The 17,820-nt window shown below is 47.8% G+C and overlaps 3 protein-coding genes across 18 annotated transcripts in view; 2 read left to right on the forward strand and 1 right to left on the reverse strand.

The window, feature by feature from the left end:
- cyp2y3 (cytochrome P450, family 2, subfamily Y, polypeptide 3) lies at nucleotides 1-3,452 on the forward strand. Its single transcript, XM_085916817.1, has 9 exons — nucleotides 1-236; nucleotides 391-553; nucleotides 860-1,009; nucleotides 1,190-1,350; nucleotides 1,434-1,610; nucleotides 1,675-1,816; nucleotides 2,030-2,217; nucleotides 2,293-2,434; nucleotides 2,503-3,452. The coding sequence occupies exons 1-9, from the start codon at nucleotides 60-62 to the stop codon at nucleotides 2,682-2,684; spliced, it is 1,482 nt and encodes a 493-aa protein (XP_085772943.1). The 5' UTR covers nucleotides 1-59; the 3' UTR covers nucleotides 2,685-3,452.
- Nucleotides 2,925-17,820, reverse strand: part of LOC147054050 (cyclin-dependent kinase-like 1) — a 26,023-nt gene continuing 11,127 nt past the window's right edge. For 9 of the 13 annotated variants that reach the window (XM_085916822.1, XM_085916819.1, XM_085916820.1 and 6 more), the window contains 12 exons: nucleotides 13,576-13,637; nucleotides 10,924-11,010; nucleotides 8,550-8,738; nucleotides 5,964-6,074; nucleotides 5,421-5,598; nucleotides 5,224-5,345; nucleotides 4,775-4,847; nucleotides 4,421-4,511; nucleotides 3,836-4,036; nucleotides 3,691-3,773; nucleotides 3,563-3,619; nucleotides 2,925-3,420 (listed from right to left, as the gene is read on the reverse strand). In XM_085916822.1, coding sequence (XP_085772948.1) covers nucleotides 3,040-3,420; nucleotides 3,563-3,619; nucleotides 3,691-3,773; nucleotides 3,836-4,036; nucleotides 4,421-4,511; nucleotides 4,775-4,847; nucleotides 5,224-5,345; nucleotides 5,421-5,598; nucleotides 5,964-6,074; nucleotides 8,550-8,665 — 1,413 coding nt within the window. In that variant the 5' untranslated portion in view covers nucleotides 8,666-8,738; nucleotides 10,924-11,010; nucleotides 13,576-13,637 and the 3' untranslated portion in view covers nucleotides 2,925-3,039. The other 4 variants (XM_085916832.1, XM_085916829.1, XM_085916831.1 and 1 more) reach the window with 4 other exon arrangements.
- tgfb1a (transforming growth factor, beta 1a) lies at nucleotides 7,717-14,923 on the forward strand. 4 transcript variants are annotated; one of them, XM_085916836.1, is made up of 6 exons: nucleotides 7,717-8,994; nucleotides 12,767-13,051; nucleotides 13,117-13,351; nucleotides 13,427-13,577; nucleotides 13,694-13,804; nucleotides 13,879-14,923. In XM_085916836.1, exons 1-6 carry the CDS (start codon nucleotides 8,664-8,666, stop codon nucleotides 13,924-13,926), a joined length of 1,161 nt encoding a protein of 386 aa, XP_085772962.1. In that variant the 5' UTR covers nucleotides 7,717-8,663; the 3' UTR covers nucleotides 13,927-14,923. The 4 variants fall into 4 exon arrangements, with proteins under 4 accessions (XP_085772962.1, XP_085772960.1, XP_085772961.1 ...); XM_085916834.1 differs by having other exon boundaries at nucleotides 13,427-13,804; XM_085916835.1 differs by having other exon boundaries at nucleotides 13,694-14,923.

The raw sequence follows: 17,820 nt of genomic DNA on the forward strand, positions 1-17,820 counted from the left end.
ACCGACCTGACTGCATGTCTCAGATGAGAACTCTCCCGTCGTCTGTGTGAGTGTTCATCATGGATATTTCCGTGGCCATTTTGCTACTCGGGGTCTTGCTGGCTCTACTCTTGTTACTTGGCAAGAAAAACAAGAGCGGCGAGAAGGGCGCTCTTCCTCCGGGCCCGCTTGCGTTGCCTCTCATCGGAAACCTGCCACAAATAGACAAACACGTTCCTTTTAAAAGCCTCCTTAAGGTGAGACGCTTTGGCAACACCAAACTCAATTTTGAAAATAGCCTGATGCTAACAAACCATGCAAAACGCCATAAGCATGCGATGGATATTTGAACACAAATGGGGGAGCAACACATGTAGACGGACAACATTATTGTCACTGGTCTTTTTCCAGCTGAGTGAAAAATACGGCCCAGTGATGACGGTGTACCTGGGCAGGCAGCGCGCGGTGATCCTGGTGGGTTACGAGACCGTCAAAGAGGCGCTGGTGGATCAGGCCGACGACTTCACCGGCAGAATGCAGTTGCCCTTTCTCGTCAAAGCCACCGGGGGCTACGGTGAGTGCTGCACTTTCATCCCATGCGAGAAATAGTCTCAAAATATGAAATGTTGCTTTAGTTAACGCCATCTTGTGGCATCTTGGTACCAAGGATGCTTGAGCAGAGGGGAGGAGGATGAAGTTAATGCATTGTCCACTTGAAAAAGTCTTTTGCTGCCATCTTGTGGCATCTGTCAGAGTCTACATATGGCTTCATGATTCATGTAAACAAAAGGGAAATAAACATTTGACACAAATAAAATGTTTTTCCCTCCCTGAAAACGGCCTAATAAGAGAAAAATGACTTTTTTTTTTATTTTGTCAGGTTTGGGCATCTCAAACGGCGAGCGTTGGCGTCAGCTGCGCCGTTTCACCCTGACCACGCTCCGAGATTTCGGAATGGGTCGCAAAGTGATGGAGGCGTGGATCCAAGAGGAGAGCCGACACATGAGAGCCCACATTGAGACTCAAAAAGGTACCTTTAGAGCTCCACTCTGTGAAAATCTGGTTCTCCATCTTGGAATTTAAAAACAAAACAAATGCATTCCTTACATACTACAGAGAGCTTGGTTGCCTCTGATGATGTCATCAGCGTGTGAAATCCATGTTGCATTTCCCTCAGTGCCTTATTTATTTATTTTTTGGCCTTCTGCAGCTGCACCCTTTGACCCTTCGTTCCTGCTGAGCTGCAGTGTGTCCAATGTGATTTGCTGCCTGGTGTTTGGCCAACGCTTCAACTACGAAGACGACGACTTCCTGCGGCTCTTCGCCATCATATCGGAAATGATACAGTTTTTAGCCAGCCCTCGTGGACAGGTGGATGACAACAACAACAAAAAAAAACCCCACAAATGTATCTAAAATCTCCCCCGAAAGCTCGATATTTTTTTTTCCCACAGATGTGCAACATTTTCCCATGGCTGATCGAGCACCTTCCCGGTCAGCAGCACAAGGTGTTTGGCCACATGGAGGTGATAAGATCTTTTATCAAAAAGAAGATCCAGGAGCACCAAGACTCCCTCGAGCCCAACGCTCCTCGAGATTACATCGACTGCTTCCTCAACCGCATCCAACAGGTCAGAAAGAACAGAAAAGACCCAATACAAAAAAATGTGCTTCTGACTAAATGTATTCCCGCAGGAGAAGGACAACGAGTCCACAGAGTTCTTCTACGAGAACCTGGTGGCCACAGTCATGAATCTCTTCATGGCGGGAACCGAAACCACCAGCTCCACCATGCGATACGCTCTCAGCGTACTCATCAAAAATCCAGAAATACAAGGTTCACACATGACCCCAAACAATGTGATCTGTCAAAAGTTGGGACATTTGTTGGTTCCTCCAAAAGACTGCGTTCTTTGATGAGAAGTTTGAAATGACTTTTGAGGGTAATGAGAAGTTTTCTTACCTGTCATCATGATCTTGAGATTTTCTGGTGCGTCTAAAAATAGCGAGGAAAATGGACACATGTTATTTTTCGGATTGTCCTGCACAGAGAAGATGCAGCAGGAGATCGACACGGTCATTGGCCAAGAGCGCTGCGTCAATATGGAGGACAGGAAGTCCATGCCCTTCACGGACGCCGTCATCCACGAGGTGCAGCGCTTTCTGGACATCGTCCCGTTCAGCTTGCCGCACTACACGCTGTGGGACGTCTCCTTCCGAGGTTACGCCATTCCCAAGGTAGTCCTCTCCGCGCAGTCCTCACACCGCCAAGTCAGGTTCCGCTTGTAGGAACTTCTGTCGGGTCGTCAACAGAACACCATCGTCGTGCCGCTGTTGCACTCGGTGCTGAAAGACCAGACGCAGTGGGCCGAGCCCCAGTCCTTCAATCCGCGGCACTTCCTGGACCGCAACGGCAACTTTAAGAAGAACCCGGCGTTTATGCCCTTTGCAGCTGGTACGTGCGAGGATCCAGGTATCCGATTTTTAAATGTTTTTAAAAGTTGTTACCGCATGTCTTTCCAGGAAAACGAGCTTGCGTGGGGGAGTCTCTGGCTCGCATGGAACTGTTCATCTTCCTGGTGTCCCTGCTGCAACGTTTTCGCTTCTCTTGCCCGGGCGGTCCGGACAGCGTGGACCTGACCCCGGAGTACAGCAGCTTCGCCAACACACCGCGACGACACCAGATCATCGCCACGCCACGCTGAGATCCGCTGCGCATCCTTAACCGGCCGATAAGAGACATTGCTTTTCATCGTTATCACAATTGTCAAATTTGTTGTTCGTCGTGAACCTGACGTGTGTCGGCTTAAATGCGATGCGAAATTTATCTATTTTAAAGGAAAGAAAGTCGGAATCTCACGAGTAATGAATGTAACCTGTAAATGTCACGTTACAAACAAAATGGCAGCATATGAATGGACCTGGACACTTAAGTAGGTACGCCATCGATTGAGAAATCTGCTTTTATAAAGTTGATCATGCTTACTTTGAAAACTATATATATATATACTATATAACTATACAAATAATTTTCAAAACTACAGCTTGGTGTCATAAGCGTTACCGGACCGAAGCGCCACTCCCACAACAAAATGTCTGCTGGTTATTGGCTAAATGTTGGGCAGGTGATATTTGTGCTTGGTGGGCTTCTTGACATCCGGCGCCGGCGACATGTTGCTGTTGGTTAACTGGGGCAAGTATTGAGCCTAGAAAACACACACAAAGAAATTGGGTCATCGGAATGAACATTTTGGTGTCGGAAACATTTTGAGAAGCCAGTCTCACTCCTGTCTGTCTGCGACGGGCGCCTTTGTCGTGGCGTCTCGGGGGCCGTTGTTCGGCGTCGCGGGGCCAGCCGGCGCCGGCTTCCTGGCGGATGTAGGGTAGCGCCAGTAGTTCCTCGCACGACAGCCTGAGCGTGGGATCCATCACCACGCACGCCTACGCGCAAACACAGACTAATAAACAGAACGCTACAGGAATCGGTGTCAAGGAAGTACATTGAAGACTTGGGTTCAGACAAAATTGTCCAAATGTGAGTTTTGTATGACCAATCCAGGGAGTGTGGAAAATGCGGACATACCTTCATGACTTGAAGAGCCAGGGGCGACGCGCCAGAGAATCGCTTTTCCAGAGTTTCCTATTCAAAAGATGAATGATAACAATCGGCGCTCCTTAAAACAAAGCTTTCGGCGCAGACGCCGCTCGTACCGTGGTGTCGGGTTCGGGAATACTGACTCCGCTGAAGAAAACGTTGGACCGGAACACCTGCTGGTGTCGAGGGATGAGATCCCCTGCGGGCCAAGGTCATAAAGGTCATTTCGCGGGCCTCACGTGCGGAATCTTGGCGGCGTACCGAGAGTTCTGCGGATGAGGTAGAGCTGGTCCACGTCGGACTTCCCCGGCCAGAGCGGATTCCCGCTGAGCAGCTCGGCGAAGACGCAGCCGACCGCCCACACGTCCACGGGGGGGCCGTACTGAGTGTCCCCCACCAGTAACTCGGGGGCCCGGTACCAGCGGGTCGCCACGTAGTCCGTGTAGTCGTCCTCTGGGCCCGCTGAGCACACGAGAACACGGAAGACGCATCAAAGCCAAATTCCTGACAAGGTTTGTGAGGTCTTCTCAAATTTTTGGGACAGATGCGATCTTGGGAAAAAAAGAATGGTGTGATTGGTAGGTCGTTTTCCAACGCCTGCTTTGACGGGCGACGTGAGCTTCTGTTCACGGTGAGCAATAAATAAGACAAGATTGCGGAGGGATTACAAGGCCTCCCGAGCGTGACGGCGCATATGGAAACCCGACACGGGACGGCTCGCCGGGTCGCGCTAATTGACTCGGGGGGCGAAGCATTGAAAGCGAGGAGGCGGTGCTGAATAAGTCATGAGAGTCGGTAAAAGCACGCACACCAGCGCACGCACACGCACACACGCGATGGACCCACTGAGAATGCGAGCGAAGCCAAAGTCGCACAACTTGATGACGCCGGCCTTGGTGATGAGGATGTTCTCGGGCTTGACGTCGCGGTGGATGCACTGCAACACAAACACGAGGCACGGCTCATGTTAGCGCCGACACTCGACACCGCGCAACGTACGTTTTTTTTTTTTTATACACTCACTAGCCAGGCCAATGACCTGAGCTGGGGTCACATGACTTGAGTAAGACTTAAATTGTTCTATGTGATGACTCCCATCTTTACTAATAAGAAGTTAAATTATTTGTCTGGGGGGTGGCAGGGTGACCCCAAAAAAAATCATAACGCATATCATAAGGATGTTTTGTAGATCTTACTGACGTTGTGCTTGTGGCAGAAGTTGACGGCTTGTAGCGTCTGCCAGACGATGCTCTTCAACTGGGCCTCTGGAACACTGTGGAAGGAATGTTGACGACCAACTTTTATTCAGCATTGACGTGAAACAAAAGATCCAAGTTTAGCGATGCCTGATACGGAAATATTGAAAGAGTATATCTCATGCCGTTGTCACGGTTAACCCTCAGCCCAGCCCTACGAGCGGCTACGGTTTCTGCCGCGTGGCCTCGTGGGGGGAAAAAAAAGGTCGGGCGACCTGAAACGGCTGACTGTCGGGTGACGTCGGTTTACGTCAACGGGTTTCCGTGCACACTCCAGTGTACAACCCGATGACCTTCATGACGTAGCGGCAATCGGACGTTTGACTTTAAAGGCAAAATAATTTGAAAGAAATTGTTTTGTATCATTAAAAAAAAAAACTGCTCATTGCTCACCCTCGAGGGTGTTTTTCCAGCTCGTTGAGGACCGTCTGCTCGCAGAACTCAAAGACCAGGTGGAGGCGTCGTTTCCTGCGGAACACCTCCAGCAGGTTGACCAGGTTGATGTGTTTCAGCTGCTGCAGGACAAGCAGAGGACGCGGGGTCAAGCAAAGCCGACCACGTAAGGTTAACCCACCAGGTCATTCGCTCACCTTCAGCATGCGAATTTCCCTCAGCGCAATTTTCTTGATCATGGGATCGTCTTCCGATTCCACAAACTTCTTGATGGCCACAATTTGGTCGGTGTCTCTGTTTCTGCACTTGAACACCACGCCGTAAGAGCCTTCTCCGATTTTGGCCAGTTTCTCGTATTTCTCCATTGGGCAGTGACTGAGGGAGGGGAAAAACGTGATGAAAATGTTGGGGGGGGGGGGGAATTTATCTCCACGTATTGCTGAGAGAGCAGAAAATTGAAATCTTGAAATTCCCTCTATAGTGCAGCAAAACTAGCTCTCGCTTCTTAAAATGAAAAGAACGGAATAATTGGAATGTAACGAGATGACATGATGTTGTCACAAAAAATGGTTCACATTGAGTAGGTAAGATTTTTTTTTTTAAATGACTTCTTATGGATTGCAACTTGCCCAAAATCATCGGTAACACTTGCCGTGAACAGAACAGAGCCAAAGTTGAAAAAAATAACAGACGCATATAATGGCCAACGTAGAACGCACAAGGTTTTAATTCACACTCACCATGGACGACTCAGCGCTGAGCTGTGCGCGGCTGTCACTATGGGCACCGTCCGCTTCTTGACGTCCTTCAGACACTTCAATAAGTTTTCTTTGTCTCCGCCAACGCAGACACTAGAAAAAGAAAAAAAAAAAGTGACAAACAAATAGACGGCGTTTGGAAGGAGGGAGGGAGGGAGGGGGGGTGCTTCCTAGAAACAACGCAGAATGCGCGACTAGTGGCGTGACGGTGCCATTCGTGTCGTTGTTTGCGTGGTAACCATGGAGACAGACGGCAGACTGACGGAGCTTCGAAAATATCGTTTTACAAGTTGCTGTTTGTTTTTAGTGTGAAATACGAATCGTTATGAAAACAAATATTATTTTTAAATTTGGAACATGGGGTGATTAAAAAAACTGAGCAAATCCAGAATTGGAGGACAATTTATACAACACATCATGAACATAACATTATCTATCAGTTTTTATTTTTTTTTACTATAATTTAATTTGATCCGTCCAGCTCTTTATACGAGAAACATAAACGACGCGTGCTAAATCAGGCACTGCAAAACAGGAGGCGCTAACCCTAAACTTTCTTTCCACCAGGGGGCAGTATATGACCACACACGTACACATAGACAACTGATTAACAAGTATATAGCTTGCAGATTACGAAAATATGTTAAACCAACATGTGCATTAATTTAATATCTATAATGAGGAAAAGTAGAAAATGGCATCGATTTTCCACATTTGAATTATGTCCAACCGATAATTAAGTACTTTTAGTGATTTGTCCTCACTTTAAAAAATTGATAGGCATCATTGTGTGTGTCCTAAATGTGACAGATCTATTTTTTTTGTTTTGTTTTCTATTAAGACAGTTAATTATATCGAACAATATTATATCATGACATCAATATTATACATAAAAATTTCATCACACATGGTTTCGATGGGACGGACAAGCAATTATTTGTTTACTGGCACGCATCGTGTGTTGACTCAGTGGAATACGTTGTGTGTCTGATCTTTGCCTTTCAGTTTGTGTTACAGTGGATGTTTTAGGGGATTTTGTCTGGCCTCCCTCGCCGCTAAAGATCCCCTTTCAGTGTCGGCCTCCGATGAATGGCTCATTCTTTAAAAGTGGCGAGATGACAAGTGACACTCATGGGAAAAAGGCAGCTAGCCCAGACCGGCCTTGCCTCCGCAAAGTGCCACATCAAACGCCGGCGGTCGCAGCATGTCCTTCAAAGTCGATTGAGTTGCTCTGCTTCCGTGATGAATCACTTTATGAAATGCTCACTGGTTATTTTTATGGGTCATTTACAACTCAAATGGATAAAAGTGGCTTGTTTCCTCCATTGGTAGGCGGAAAAACCGACGTCAAAGTCAAAAGCAATAGAAGAAGATGAAGCGGTATCACTTTTAGGCTCTCCGTCCGGCCTGGCAGATGTTGAACTTTCACAGGCATGGGCTAAATGTGGTGGTCGGTCGTTGTGACGCCGGCGCTGTGCACGGCTTGTTGACGTGTCAGTCGTGAGGCTGACCCACAGACAAACCTGCTGTGGGTAGCCAATGCCAACGCCAATGCCAAGCATTCATCAAAAAAAAGTGTGCACTAGAAGGCAGCAGACAGAAGAGCAGATGTTTCACACTGCAACAGTTAGCCTCGTTTCCTGGGCGGGGAGCTCTGCGCTCGATTAGACGACAAGGAAAAGGCTTTCGAGAGTGAGGGGAGGCAGAGGGTGGGGTGAAAAGTTAGCTGAGCTCTTAGTTGCCACAAATCACTTTGTCAGAGGCAAGTTGTGACAGAGGCAGAAAGTTTGGTACACCCCCCCCCCCTTCTTCGCTAAAAAAAGAAAAGAAAAAGAGGCGTGTAGAAAGAGCCGTGTCACGGGGGAGGCGGAGATGCAACAAAACGGAGGTGAAAGCCAAACGCGTGGATAGACGGAGGACACGCACGGACGCCCCCCCACACACCCCTCGGTGGTGCTGCTGAGTCTGGAGGAGAAGGTGTGTCAAAGTTCGGGGAAGGAGTATTTTTCGGCCACTGCCGAGGAGGATGTACGTGAAGCTGCGGCCAGGTCACATGTTTGTTGCTCAAGAAAGGGAGAAGATCCGTGATGACCTCCACGCCAGCTTGTGAGTGACTTTGAAAACAAAGCGGATCGTCCGAGCGACCGTTTCTGGTGTGTTGACGAGTTCCCGGCTTGTGTTGAAGAGCAGAGGAAGTGGTGTGTTTTTTTGGGGGGGTTTTTTTTGCTTGGCTGACTGTTTTTAAAAAGAACATGTGAAGAGAAACTGCCTGGCGAGCCCGACGACGCTGAAACGACACATGGAGGGAGGGCGGCCGTCCGCAAGGAGAAGGTCCGAGTAGAGGTTATCCAAATATTGGAGTCTGCTTGTGTGTGAGTGCGAGGCTTTTGACAGCTCACGCGTCATTGTGCTACCAGCAGCTTTGCTGAGTCAGGGGCTTCCAGTAGCCCGCCCTTCAGAAGACCCAAATGTTAGGAGCCATTCACAGTCCAGAACCTCCGAGACTCTCCACACTGCTTTAATTGTTCTCCCCCCCACGCCCCCACCCCACCCCTTGAGGGTAAACACCTTGCGTCAGCCTCCCCGTTCCACCTGTGAATCACTTCATCCGAGGTCTCCAGGCCCGCCGGGAGGGAAGCGCGGAGGCGGGACTCGGCCGAGGCACATCTCCAGCGGCGCGCCATGAAGCTGGCCCTCCTGATCGCGGTGGCCGTCTACACGGTGGCCCGGGGGAGCAGCATGTCCACGTGCAAGACTCTGGATTTGGAGATGGTGAAGAAGAAGCGCATCGAGGCTATCAGGAGTCAGATCCTCAGCAAGCTGCGTCTGCCCAAGGAACCCGAGGAGGACCAGGAGGGGGACGAGGAGGAGATCCCCTCCACGTTGATGTCGCTCTACAACAGCACCAAGGAGATGCTGAGGGAGCAGCAGGCCCAGGGCCAGACCAACATCTCCACGGAGCAAGAGGAGGAGGAGTACTTTGCCAAGGTGCTGCACAAGTTTAACATGACCAGTGAGTACAACCTTCCTCTTTGTCTTCATCAAAGACGACTGACGGACACAAGTTTTGGGACGAGGGATTCGCTTGGCTAAAGTTTCCGAATGACTTGACTTTGACTCGGTGGTCATGAAATTCGAATTAGCGTCACGCGTATGACTTGACGAGTCGATCTCAAATATTCACTTTCGCACCTTGTTTTGCTTACAAAAGAACATTTTGCTCGATATGGAGCCGTCCAAAATGTCAATGATGACATTCGTTTGATTTAAAAGTGTCCATTTTAAATTATTTTGAGTTTTTGCCTAATCCTGCCAGATAATGAACCCCAAAACATTTTTGGGTGTCGATTGGGCTGCCAGTCCTGTAGGTGGCAGTAATCATCATTACAAAGTCATTGACAGCTGTCAAACAACTGAGGAAGATGCCATCGCCACTATCCTCGAATTTTTTTTTCGGAATTAGTTAATCCTGATTATTTGTTTTATTTTATTTCATATTTTATCTCATGTCAAACTCCATAATTATTTTTTTAACTCCACACACGTGCCTAGGCAAGTTAAAAATCGTGTCTCATCAATGTCGAAATATGCGCTTGATATATCAAATGGTTCCAAGTGGGCATGTCATCGTGAAGCATCTGGTGGAATCTTCGCATTTCAAGGCGAGCACCTCATGTGAGATGGCGGCGATTCAAGTGCAATTTGGCCCATAAAGGATCTTCAGATCTCCACCCAACATGATGACACGCTCTACATGTTAGCACCACCAAGCATCTGGCCTCACAATCTTTGACCATAAACACATCTTCCTTTGTTTGTATGCGTCATGGCGGGTCCACGTTTGCCTCCCTTCTCCACCACTTCAAACGAAAACCTCCATCCAGAAGGAAAACAAAGGCGCTTTTAAAAAATGAGCTTTTTTTTTTTCCTTCTTCGCGAGGGCTCGAATGGAAAAGAGCAGAGTGGGGAAATGAAGACATGACGTGCACTCTTTCACCCGGCTTTATTCCCCCTTTCATTTTCTCCTGAGGGATTTTGGGTTTCCTGTAACTGGAGCGTCAGGTTCTCCCTCGCATATCCTGTCACTTGCTCTCCATCACCGCTTTTTATGGACTCTTTCCATGATTGTCATTCACCAAAGACCTTTTCGTAATTGGCGAGGACTAAGGAAAGAAAGTACAGATAGCTACTACTTGACTTCTCGGCCCTCAACCTTCCGGGTCTCGTTCCTCCTCCTCCTCGCCGGGCTTCCTGAGCGGGCTATCAGCACGCTCGCACGTTGGCGAGCGTGACGGGCTAGCTCGGCAGGAAGGAAGGCGGTTTGATGGCCGCCGAGATCTCCAGGGTGACTCAGGTCCGGTGCCCGTGGAGAGCGGAATGCCAGAGAACAGTCCGACCCTCGGCCCGGCTTCCTTTTCAAACAAACCCTTTTGGTTCTCGTTGGCTCGCGCTTGGCCCCGGTCAGCCGCATGAGAGGACGTGAGGAGGAATATTTTGTAATTGTTTAGAAAAAAAAAAAAAAAAAAAAACACGGGCGTGGGACACCAGCTAACCTCTTTCTGTTCTTTTCATCAACTCTCCCTTTTTTCAATTTTTTTTTTCTTACTGGATGACTAACACTTTCCACACACACTATTCTCAGGGATGCGAATTTCAGGATGTAATCGTTTTCGTTTGTGTTTCAACACGGGGAGGGCGTGGGACTCGGATCAAGTCGGATTTAGCTTGACGTCCACTTTGACTCGGTTTTTATGTGACTACACAAATAAGGAGCTTCGACATCGAGTATTTAATCGAGCCAAGCCAATTCATGATTCTGCGAGTTGCGGTGTGTAAATGAACGTCGGCGATCAAGAAGCGACAGGACTGAAAAACGAGCCGGCAGAAATGAAAAGCGCAAAAAGATAATTACGGCAGGCATTACCTTCATTGGAGAACTCACCTCTCGCTCGCGGCGCCAACTAAGTCCGCTTTCATTTCCAGGATGTTTTCGACGGCCCTTCCTTTTTCTTTTGAGTCCGAGATTCTTCTGTCAAAGAAAAAAAAAATATTATCTTTCAAGTCCTAGTCCAAAGATCCATCTTGTGCTTCCCGTTTGTTACTAAGTTCATTAAACATTGTTTTTATGAGATTACAAAAAAAAAACAGTGTAGGTATTGATGCATTTTAAAAAAAGGTTTGTTTGCGCCGTAGAGGGTGTGAGAACACGAGGAAAAATGCAAAACAAGGAAAAGAAATGAAGAAACATTTTTGGCCATAGATATCATGAATAGGGGAGCAGGGGGGGAGCAGGGGGTGAGGTGAAGGGTGAGGGTGGAGCCGCCTGCTGGAATCTATTTCCTTCCACTGGTAATTACAGAGCTGCATGCCTGCCTGTCACAACAGCTGTCCCCCGGCTTACCTGCGGATCAGTGCTCACAACCTCTCATAGCCGAGAGAACCTGTGTGCATGTGTGTGCATGTGTGTGTTTGTTTTTCTTTGGTGGATGGCACATATGTGTAAGTAAAGTGCACAACAAGTCGTGTGACGGGAGAAGTTCAATCAAAGGTCTGATTTGTTAATTAAAAAGTAGAAGTGAAGACCGGACCGCAGTGTTCTGGGTAGAAGTGACTTCACTTCCTGTTTCACTTCACTTCTCTAACCCTTGGCACATTTATCTCACTTGACTCAATTATCGCTGGCTTTCACCGCGGCCCGGTTCCTCTGGCGAGGGCGGCGCCCGCCGAAAATGTCATCTGGTTTCCCCCTCACGAGCCGTGGCTTTCTTTCGGGCCTTCTGGACTCGCTTGTTCGTGCAAATTCTGGTAAAAAGTCTTGCACAAGACGTGGGACCTGCGATCGTGGTGCGGCTCCGCTCCAAGTCCGGAAAGTATGCGTGAAACGAGGAGAGGAGGGAATCATGGCTTTGGCATTCGCAAGCAAAATAGAGCATTTGGGGCGCGGGCCAAGACCAAGCAGCATCGATAAACATTCCAACGCCCCCCCCCCTCGCTCCCACCCACCTTTGCAACCCTATTTCACTACTAATCCCACATACATTCTTCTTCTTCTGCCTTCCAGAGTCACCCATTTCTGCTCAGTTTCATCCTTTCAAATTTATGGCTGGGGTGTCCAACCTTTTTTCCACCGAGGGGAACATGCAGTAAAAGAGGGGGGGGGGGGGGGCGCACAATTCAAGATGCTGTAGGTCAACAATGGTAAAATAAAATAATAATAATCTTAGCATTTACCAAGCCAAATTTAGTTTTCATGAAATTTAAAGTTGTTGGCCAATTAAAAAAAAATATAGGTGACTGCAAATGACCCACGAGCCACATTTTGGACACCCCTGATTTATTGTATGGTTCTGTATTACGTTGGCCTCTGAAGGCAAGCAGGGAGGAGTGGGGGTCGCCCCAAAAAAAAAAAAAGTATGAAAACAAAACCCTCTTTTTTTACGCTCGACATTGTGGAATCGATTCCTATTTGGCTGCCATCACGCTCGGCAAGCGTGCACTTATTCAATTTTACTAATGTGTGTGCGCAGCTGGGAAACACATTGGCCATGAAAAAAAAAAAAAAACAGTTATGTTATGTAATACGCACATTTGAACCCTTCGGTGTTACCAGTCAGTGAACATCATAAGGTAAACACATGAATCTTAACGACAGTCCAGATGAATATAACCGTGATACTTGAACCCATTGTTACTGGACTTTACGTTGATGGTTGGGATCGTACACTGTGATTAAAGGGACCGTTAAATATGATGTTTTTTTTTTTTTTTTTTTCTCAATCCGGCAGAAAATAACTACTCAGAGACCACCAAGAACTCCAAAAACGTCTCGCTATCGTTCAACATCTCGGATATTCGGAGAAGCGTGGGAGACGGTCGCCTGCTGACCACGGCCGAGCTGCGGATGCTCATCAAGCAGCCCACCATACTCAGCGAGGAACGAGTGGAGCTGTACCGCGGCGTGGGCCCGGCGGCCCGCTACCTGGGCTCCCGCTTCATCACCAACCAGTGGAAGGACAAGTGGCTCTCGTTTGACGTCACCGAGACTTTACAGGACTGGCTCCAAGGCAAAGGTCGGTTTGAGACACGGATTGGGCGATTTTAGGGCAAATTTGAATCCGAACGTTTGTCTCCGCAGAGGACGAGCGGGGATTCGAACTTCGTCTCTTCTGCGAATGCAGTCAGAGGAGCCCCGACGCCACTTTTAGCTTTTCCATCTCGGGGATCGACGGCGACCGAAGCGACATCGGAATGTTAAAGCAGATGACCCAGCAGCCGCCCTTCATCTTGACCATGTCTATCCCGCAAAGCGTCAGCAGCCACCTCAGCTCGCGGAAAAGACGCTCGACGGACACGCGAGACACCTGCTCGGCGTAAGTTGCTCTACAAAATCCCCCAAATAAAATAGCCAAATCAAATCTTACAATAATCGTTGGTTTCTAATCCAGTCAGACCGAAACTTGCTGCGTGAGGAGCCTCTACATCGACTTCAGGAAAGACTTGGGCTGGAAATGGATCCACCGGCCGACCGGTTACCATGCCAACTACTGCATGGGATCCTGCACCTACATCTGGAATGCTGAGAACAAATACTCACAGGTAGGGAGGGAGCCACGGCAGAAGCTGTTTCCCTTGCCATCTTGCGATTGCTCTTCTTCTCTGCGAATGAGAACGTCGGCAATTAGAGATGGAAATCAATTTTCTCTTGCCATCAGATTCTGGCCCTGTACAAGCACCACAACCCGGGAGCGTCGGCCCAGCCGTGCTGCGTCCCCCAGGCGCTGGAGCCCCTTCCCATTCTCTACTACGTCGGAAGGCAACACAAGGTCAGTCGGCGCCACGCTTTTAACCTAACACCCGAGCCGAGCGTTGTTCTTTATTGGTTCTTTTGGATTTTAAGGTGGAGCAGCTTTCTAACATGATTGTCAAGTCCTGCAAGTGTAGCTAAAAAAAAAAAATGGCAAGATTTGGAAATGACACGGAAGAAGCTCACTTTGGGAACACTGATGGTGAAAAGGAACTCCGGGATGTCAGCCATGTTGGAATCGCAGCGTGATTCCGCCTTCCAATGATGTCATTACTGTGTATACTTTTTTTTTTTTTTATTTATTTTGGGACGGACGGACGGACAAGTGTCACGTGGGTGACGCGGATGGGACGAGAGATGTTTGCCACCGAGGTCATGTAGCTGGAGGCATGGAAAACAGCTGCTGTTGTTCTTGGGGTTTTCCCGTTGCGGCAGGTGTGTTTACAAAGGACAGCAAGCACGGACGGCGCACGAGGGATGAGAGAAACTCCCTCCCACTGACTTTGCTTTTCCGTCTGTTCAAAGTCTTTTCTGATATCTTTGGTCGCTTTTTTTTATGAATGAATGTCAGCTTATACAAATGAAGCTTTTTTTCCGTGCTGTCACCAATAGACTTAAATTGACGCCGTAGTTTCTATTATTGGTTTGTCTTTAATCTGACTTTTTTTTTTTTTTTGCACTATAGTCATCTCCCTCTTCACAAGACCAATTGTGAAAATTGTGAAGAGACCCCAAAAATGTCGGTAATTGCGTAGAACAATCGTTTGAACTGTAAATACGCCGCAAGCTATCCGTAAAAAAACACCCGAATAGTAATTCATTAAAATCAATGTCTTACAGAGGATGTTTTTTTTTTCTTTAAATTGCACTGAAACTGTTCAGCGCCTCGTTAAGCAATAACGAGACCTCCCAAGTTGCGATGTATCACGTTAACGTATTTCCTTTGATTCTATTACTATTTTCCTATTAGTCAGGGCTTTAGCACCATCTAATGGCACTTAAGGGCGTTACAGAAAGAGCAGAAAAATCTGAGGATGGGTTCCACATAAAAACAACAAAGAGGTATTTTAGGAATAAAGCAAAAACATGCTGCATATTTTAAGATTTTGTAAATATACAAAAAGAAATAAACACTGATTTTACAAGTGTACTTGTGTATGTATTGAGTTCCATTTATTTCTTTTTTTGTTTTTTTTTTTCAAAAAATGTTTCGACCATCGCTGCGGATGACCTGGCTAATGCTAACATTCCTAGATGCGCAACGCCATTCTTGGCACCAAATCTTTGGACGCACGCCACAGCATAATTTTAACGTGTGCGCACCTCATCCCTAATGGGGCCCCACCTATGCGCCTCAGATCGTTTAGGATTACCGGCAGCCCACGAGGCGGGATTGGGAATGACGAGCGCAGGTCCAGACCCGTTGGTACGGCCCAGACTTTAGGGGCTGTGACTACATGGAAAATGAAACATGGGTGAAGAAAAACAAAACACTGAACCCGCTGACTTTAATAACCTTCCCTGGAATTTACGTAATTTTGCGTGGCGAACAAGGTAACGACGAATCTGCGCTGTCTTGTTTAAAAAAGGAGCTTTTGAGAACGATAAACAAATTCAAAGGAAACAAGACGAGGTATGCTGCCAGCTTTTAACTGTGAACCGAGGTACATGATGTTCTGTGGTGCCTTGGCAGGGTAGATGTAATTGGAATGTTACAAGGAAAAGAAGGCATCATTAACAAACCACAACAAGCAGTTTTTTTTAAGGAGGCGGGGCTTCTTGGGTAACGACAACATTGAACTTGTACTGCAGCTCTCCCGTGAGATGACTAAGTGTGGCAACGTGAAGAGGATCGTGTAAATCTGTCACGGTGTAAATGGAAAGCTCCCGGAGGGCAGCCGAACACAAGTGGGCTCATCCTCGAAGGCATCGCTTCGTTTCTCAGAAGCCGTTTCCTGGCTTTTGATGAGGGGTGCTTGAAAAACTGCTGACACCTAGCATGTGGAGAACATCAGGGGGACACACTTAAATCTCGAGTGTTTCCACGTCATCCCAGTTAAGCGGGTGTTGTGTCACCACTGGTGACTGGACATGATGAACGAGTGGAACGGCACTTTAGCCAGGATCCTGTTGGATGCCCGAGCTAAGCGGCGTGGAGTCGCTCGCGTTCAACCTTCGAAAGACACTTTGATGTCTTGCTGCATACAGCTGCTTGCCCGTGGCTATTGATGCTACAGGTGGCTAACAAAAAAAAAAAAAACGCGGCATCATTCATGTTGCCCAGAATGCTTTGAGCTCGCTTCAAAACAACACAATAATAATTTGCTCGGCGCCTCCATTCCCAGATGGTCAGGAGAAGACTCCAAATGTTTGACAGAGAATTGCCAAACAATGTGATTCTAATATTATGGCAGGTGCGTGTATTTTTTCTTTTTTAGCTTGAGTTTATTGTCATTACCGTGATTGATGTAGCTCACACCTGCACTTTACCTCTATCGCATTTCTATTCTTTTGAGTTTTCTCACAAACGTCTTTTGCCCCAAGAAGCTCGGCAGCTCTTTGAAGGCATCATTGGGAGTTTTGAACCGCGGCAGGCCATGGGGGCAGAGAACTTCAATGAGGGTGAGATGGAACCCAAAGACCACACACGGATGCGCCCTGGAGACACTTCGCATACGGGTTTAATGTTCCTGTCCGAAAATCGACTTTTGCCTTGATCATCGCTGTCGGTGTTAAAAACACAAGAAGGAGAAACTCTTCAAAGAGAAAGACGTACAAAGGGAAAGTATGCCTGAGTGCTTTTAAAACAAACTGCTCTGACTCACTCGGTCGGGGGTGAGAGAGAAATGGAGAAGGTACCAATTACATCTGGATCTTCACATCCTCCGCTCTCAGAGGGCCCAAAGTGGGATCCGACTCAAGCCGTCCTCGGATGAGACTCCAAGTGATTGATGATGATATATGGACACGAGTCTGGACTTGGTAGCGGCCCTACCGGTAACCGGGGCAACGGGCAAAACAATACAAAGAGAGAAGCATCTTTAAGACTTTAAGGGCGGCATATCTGGAACAAATCCTCAACGAGTGACAGGTCCACTCGAGATCTTTGGTTGGAGAGCATGTGTGGATAGACAAAGATCATAAAAGACTTCCTTGACACCGATACTACTTTTACTTGCTTTGGTGCCATCTTGAGGGGATCTTAAGGTGTTTCACAAAGAGCAGAGTTTTGGAGCAAGTAGTTGATGGTAGGTTCTAGGGAATAAAACTAAAAAGCAAAACAAGACTCGGCAGGGGTTTACTTCAGCTCCCCCCCCCCCCACACACACTCTTCTTCCTGCTAGCTTTGAATTCCCAAATCGACACCACATTCCTCCTTCCACTACACTTTGAAGCCGCATGTGTGTTTCTCAATGTCTAAACCCACCACCCCAAATTTTGCAATAAGCGATGGGGATTCGGGACCCCCTGTTCCTCACTCTGCCAGAGAAAGGGCGGAGGGGGGGACGTCACTATGAGTCATCAGGGCCCATAATCCCTGGACGCGTTCTCCTCCGAGGTCGCGCATCAAGAGATTCAGACGGGGGGGGGGGGGGGGGGGGGGGGGAAGTCAGTTAATTACAGAAGGGTGGGGGGCGTCAGGGTGTTGTCGTGGGCGTTGGAGGTCAAAGTACACGCACTGAGTCATCCTTCTACGCCCCACTTCCTGTGATCGGGACGCCACAAGGGGAAATGAAGTTATTCCTCTTGGCGCTATTCTAGATTAAAGTCAATGGTGATCTTCGAATCCGAAGGACGAACGACAACAAATTCCATCGCGGCTTAACGTTCGCTTTATAGGTGTGCAACGGAGCGAGTAAAAATGCGACGTTTGCGCCACATTTTACTAAGTTTAAATTTAACATGGCGCTAAATCCGGCCGGATTAGATAACGGATGGATGAACTAATTCCGTTCTTGACCTTTTCGAGTTAATCAATCGTTCCAAATCAACCGTGTTCTCGTTCTAACGTGAGCGATTTAGGGCGGCCGTCAT

The sequence above is a fragment of the Syngnathus leptorhynchus genome, chromosome 7 (assembly GCF_054491065.1).
Source record: "Syngnathus leptorhynchus isolate UIUO chromosome 7, UIUO_Slep, whole genome shotgun sequence".
NCBI lineage: Eukaryota > Metazoa > Chordata > Actinopteri > Syngnathiformes > Syngnathidae > Syngnathus > Syngnathus leptorhynchus.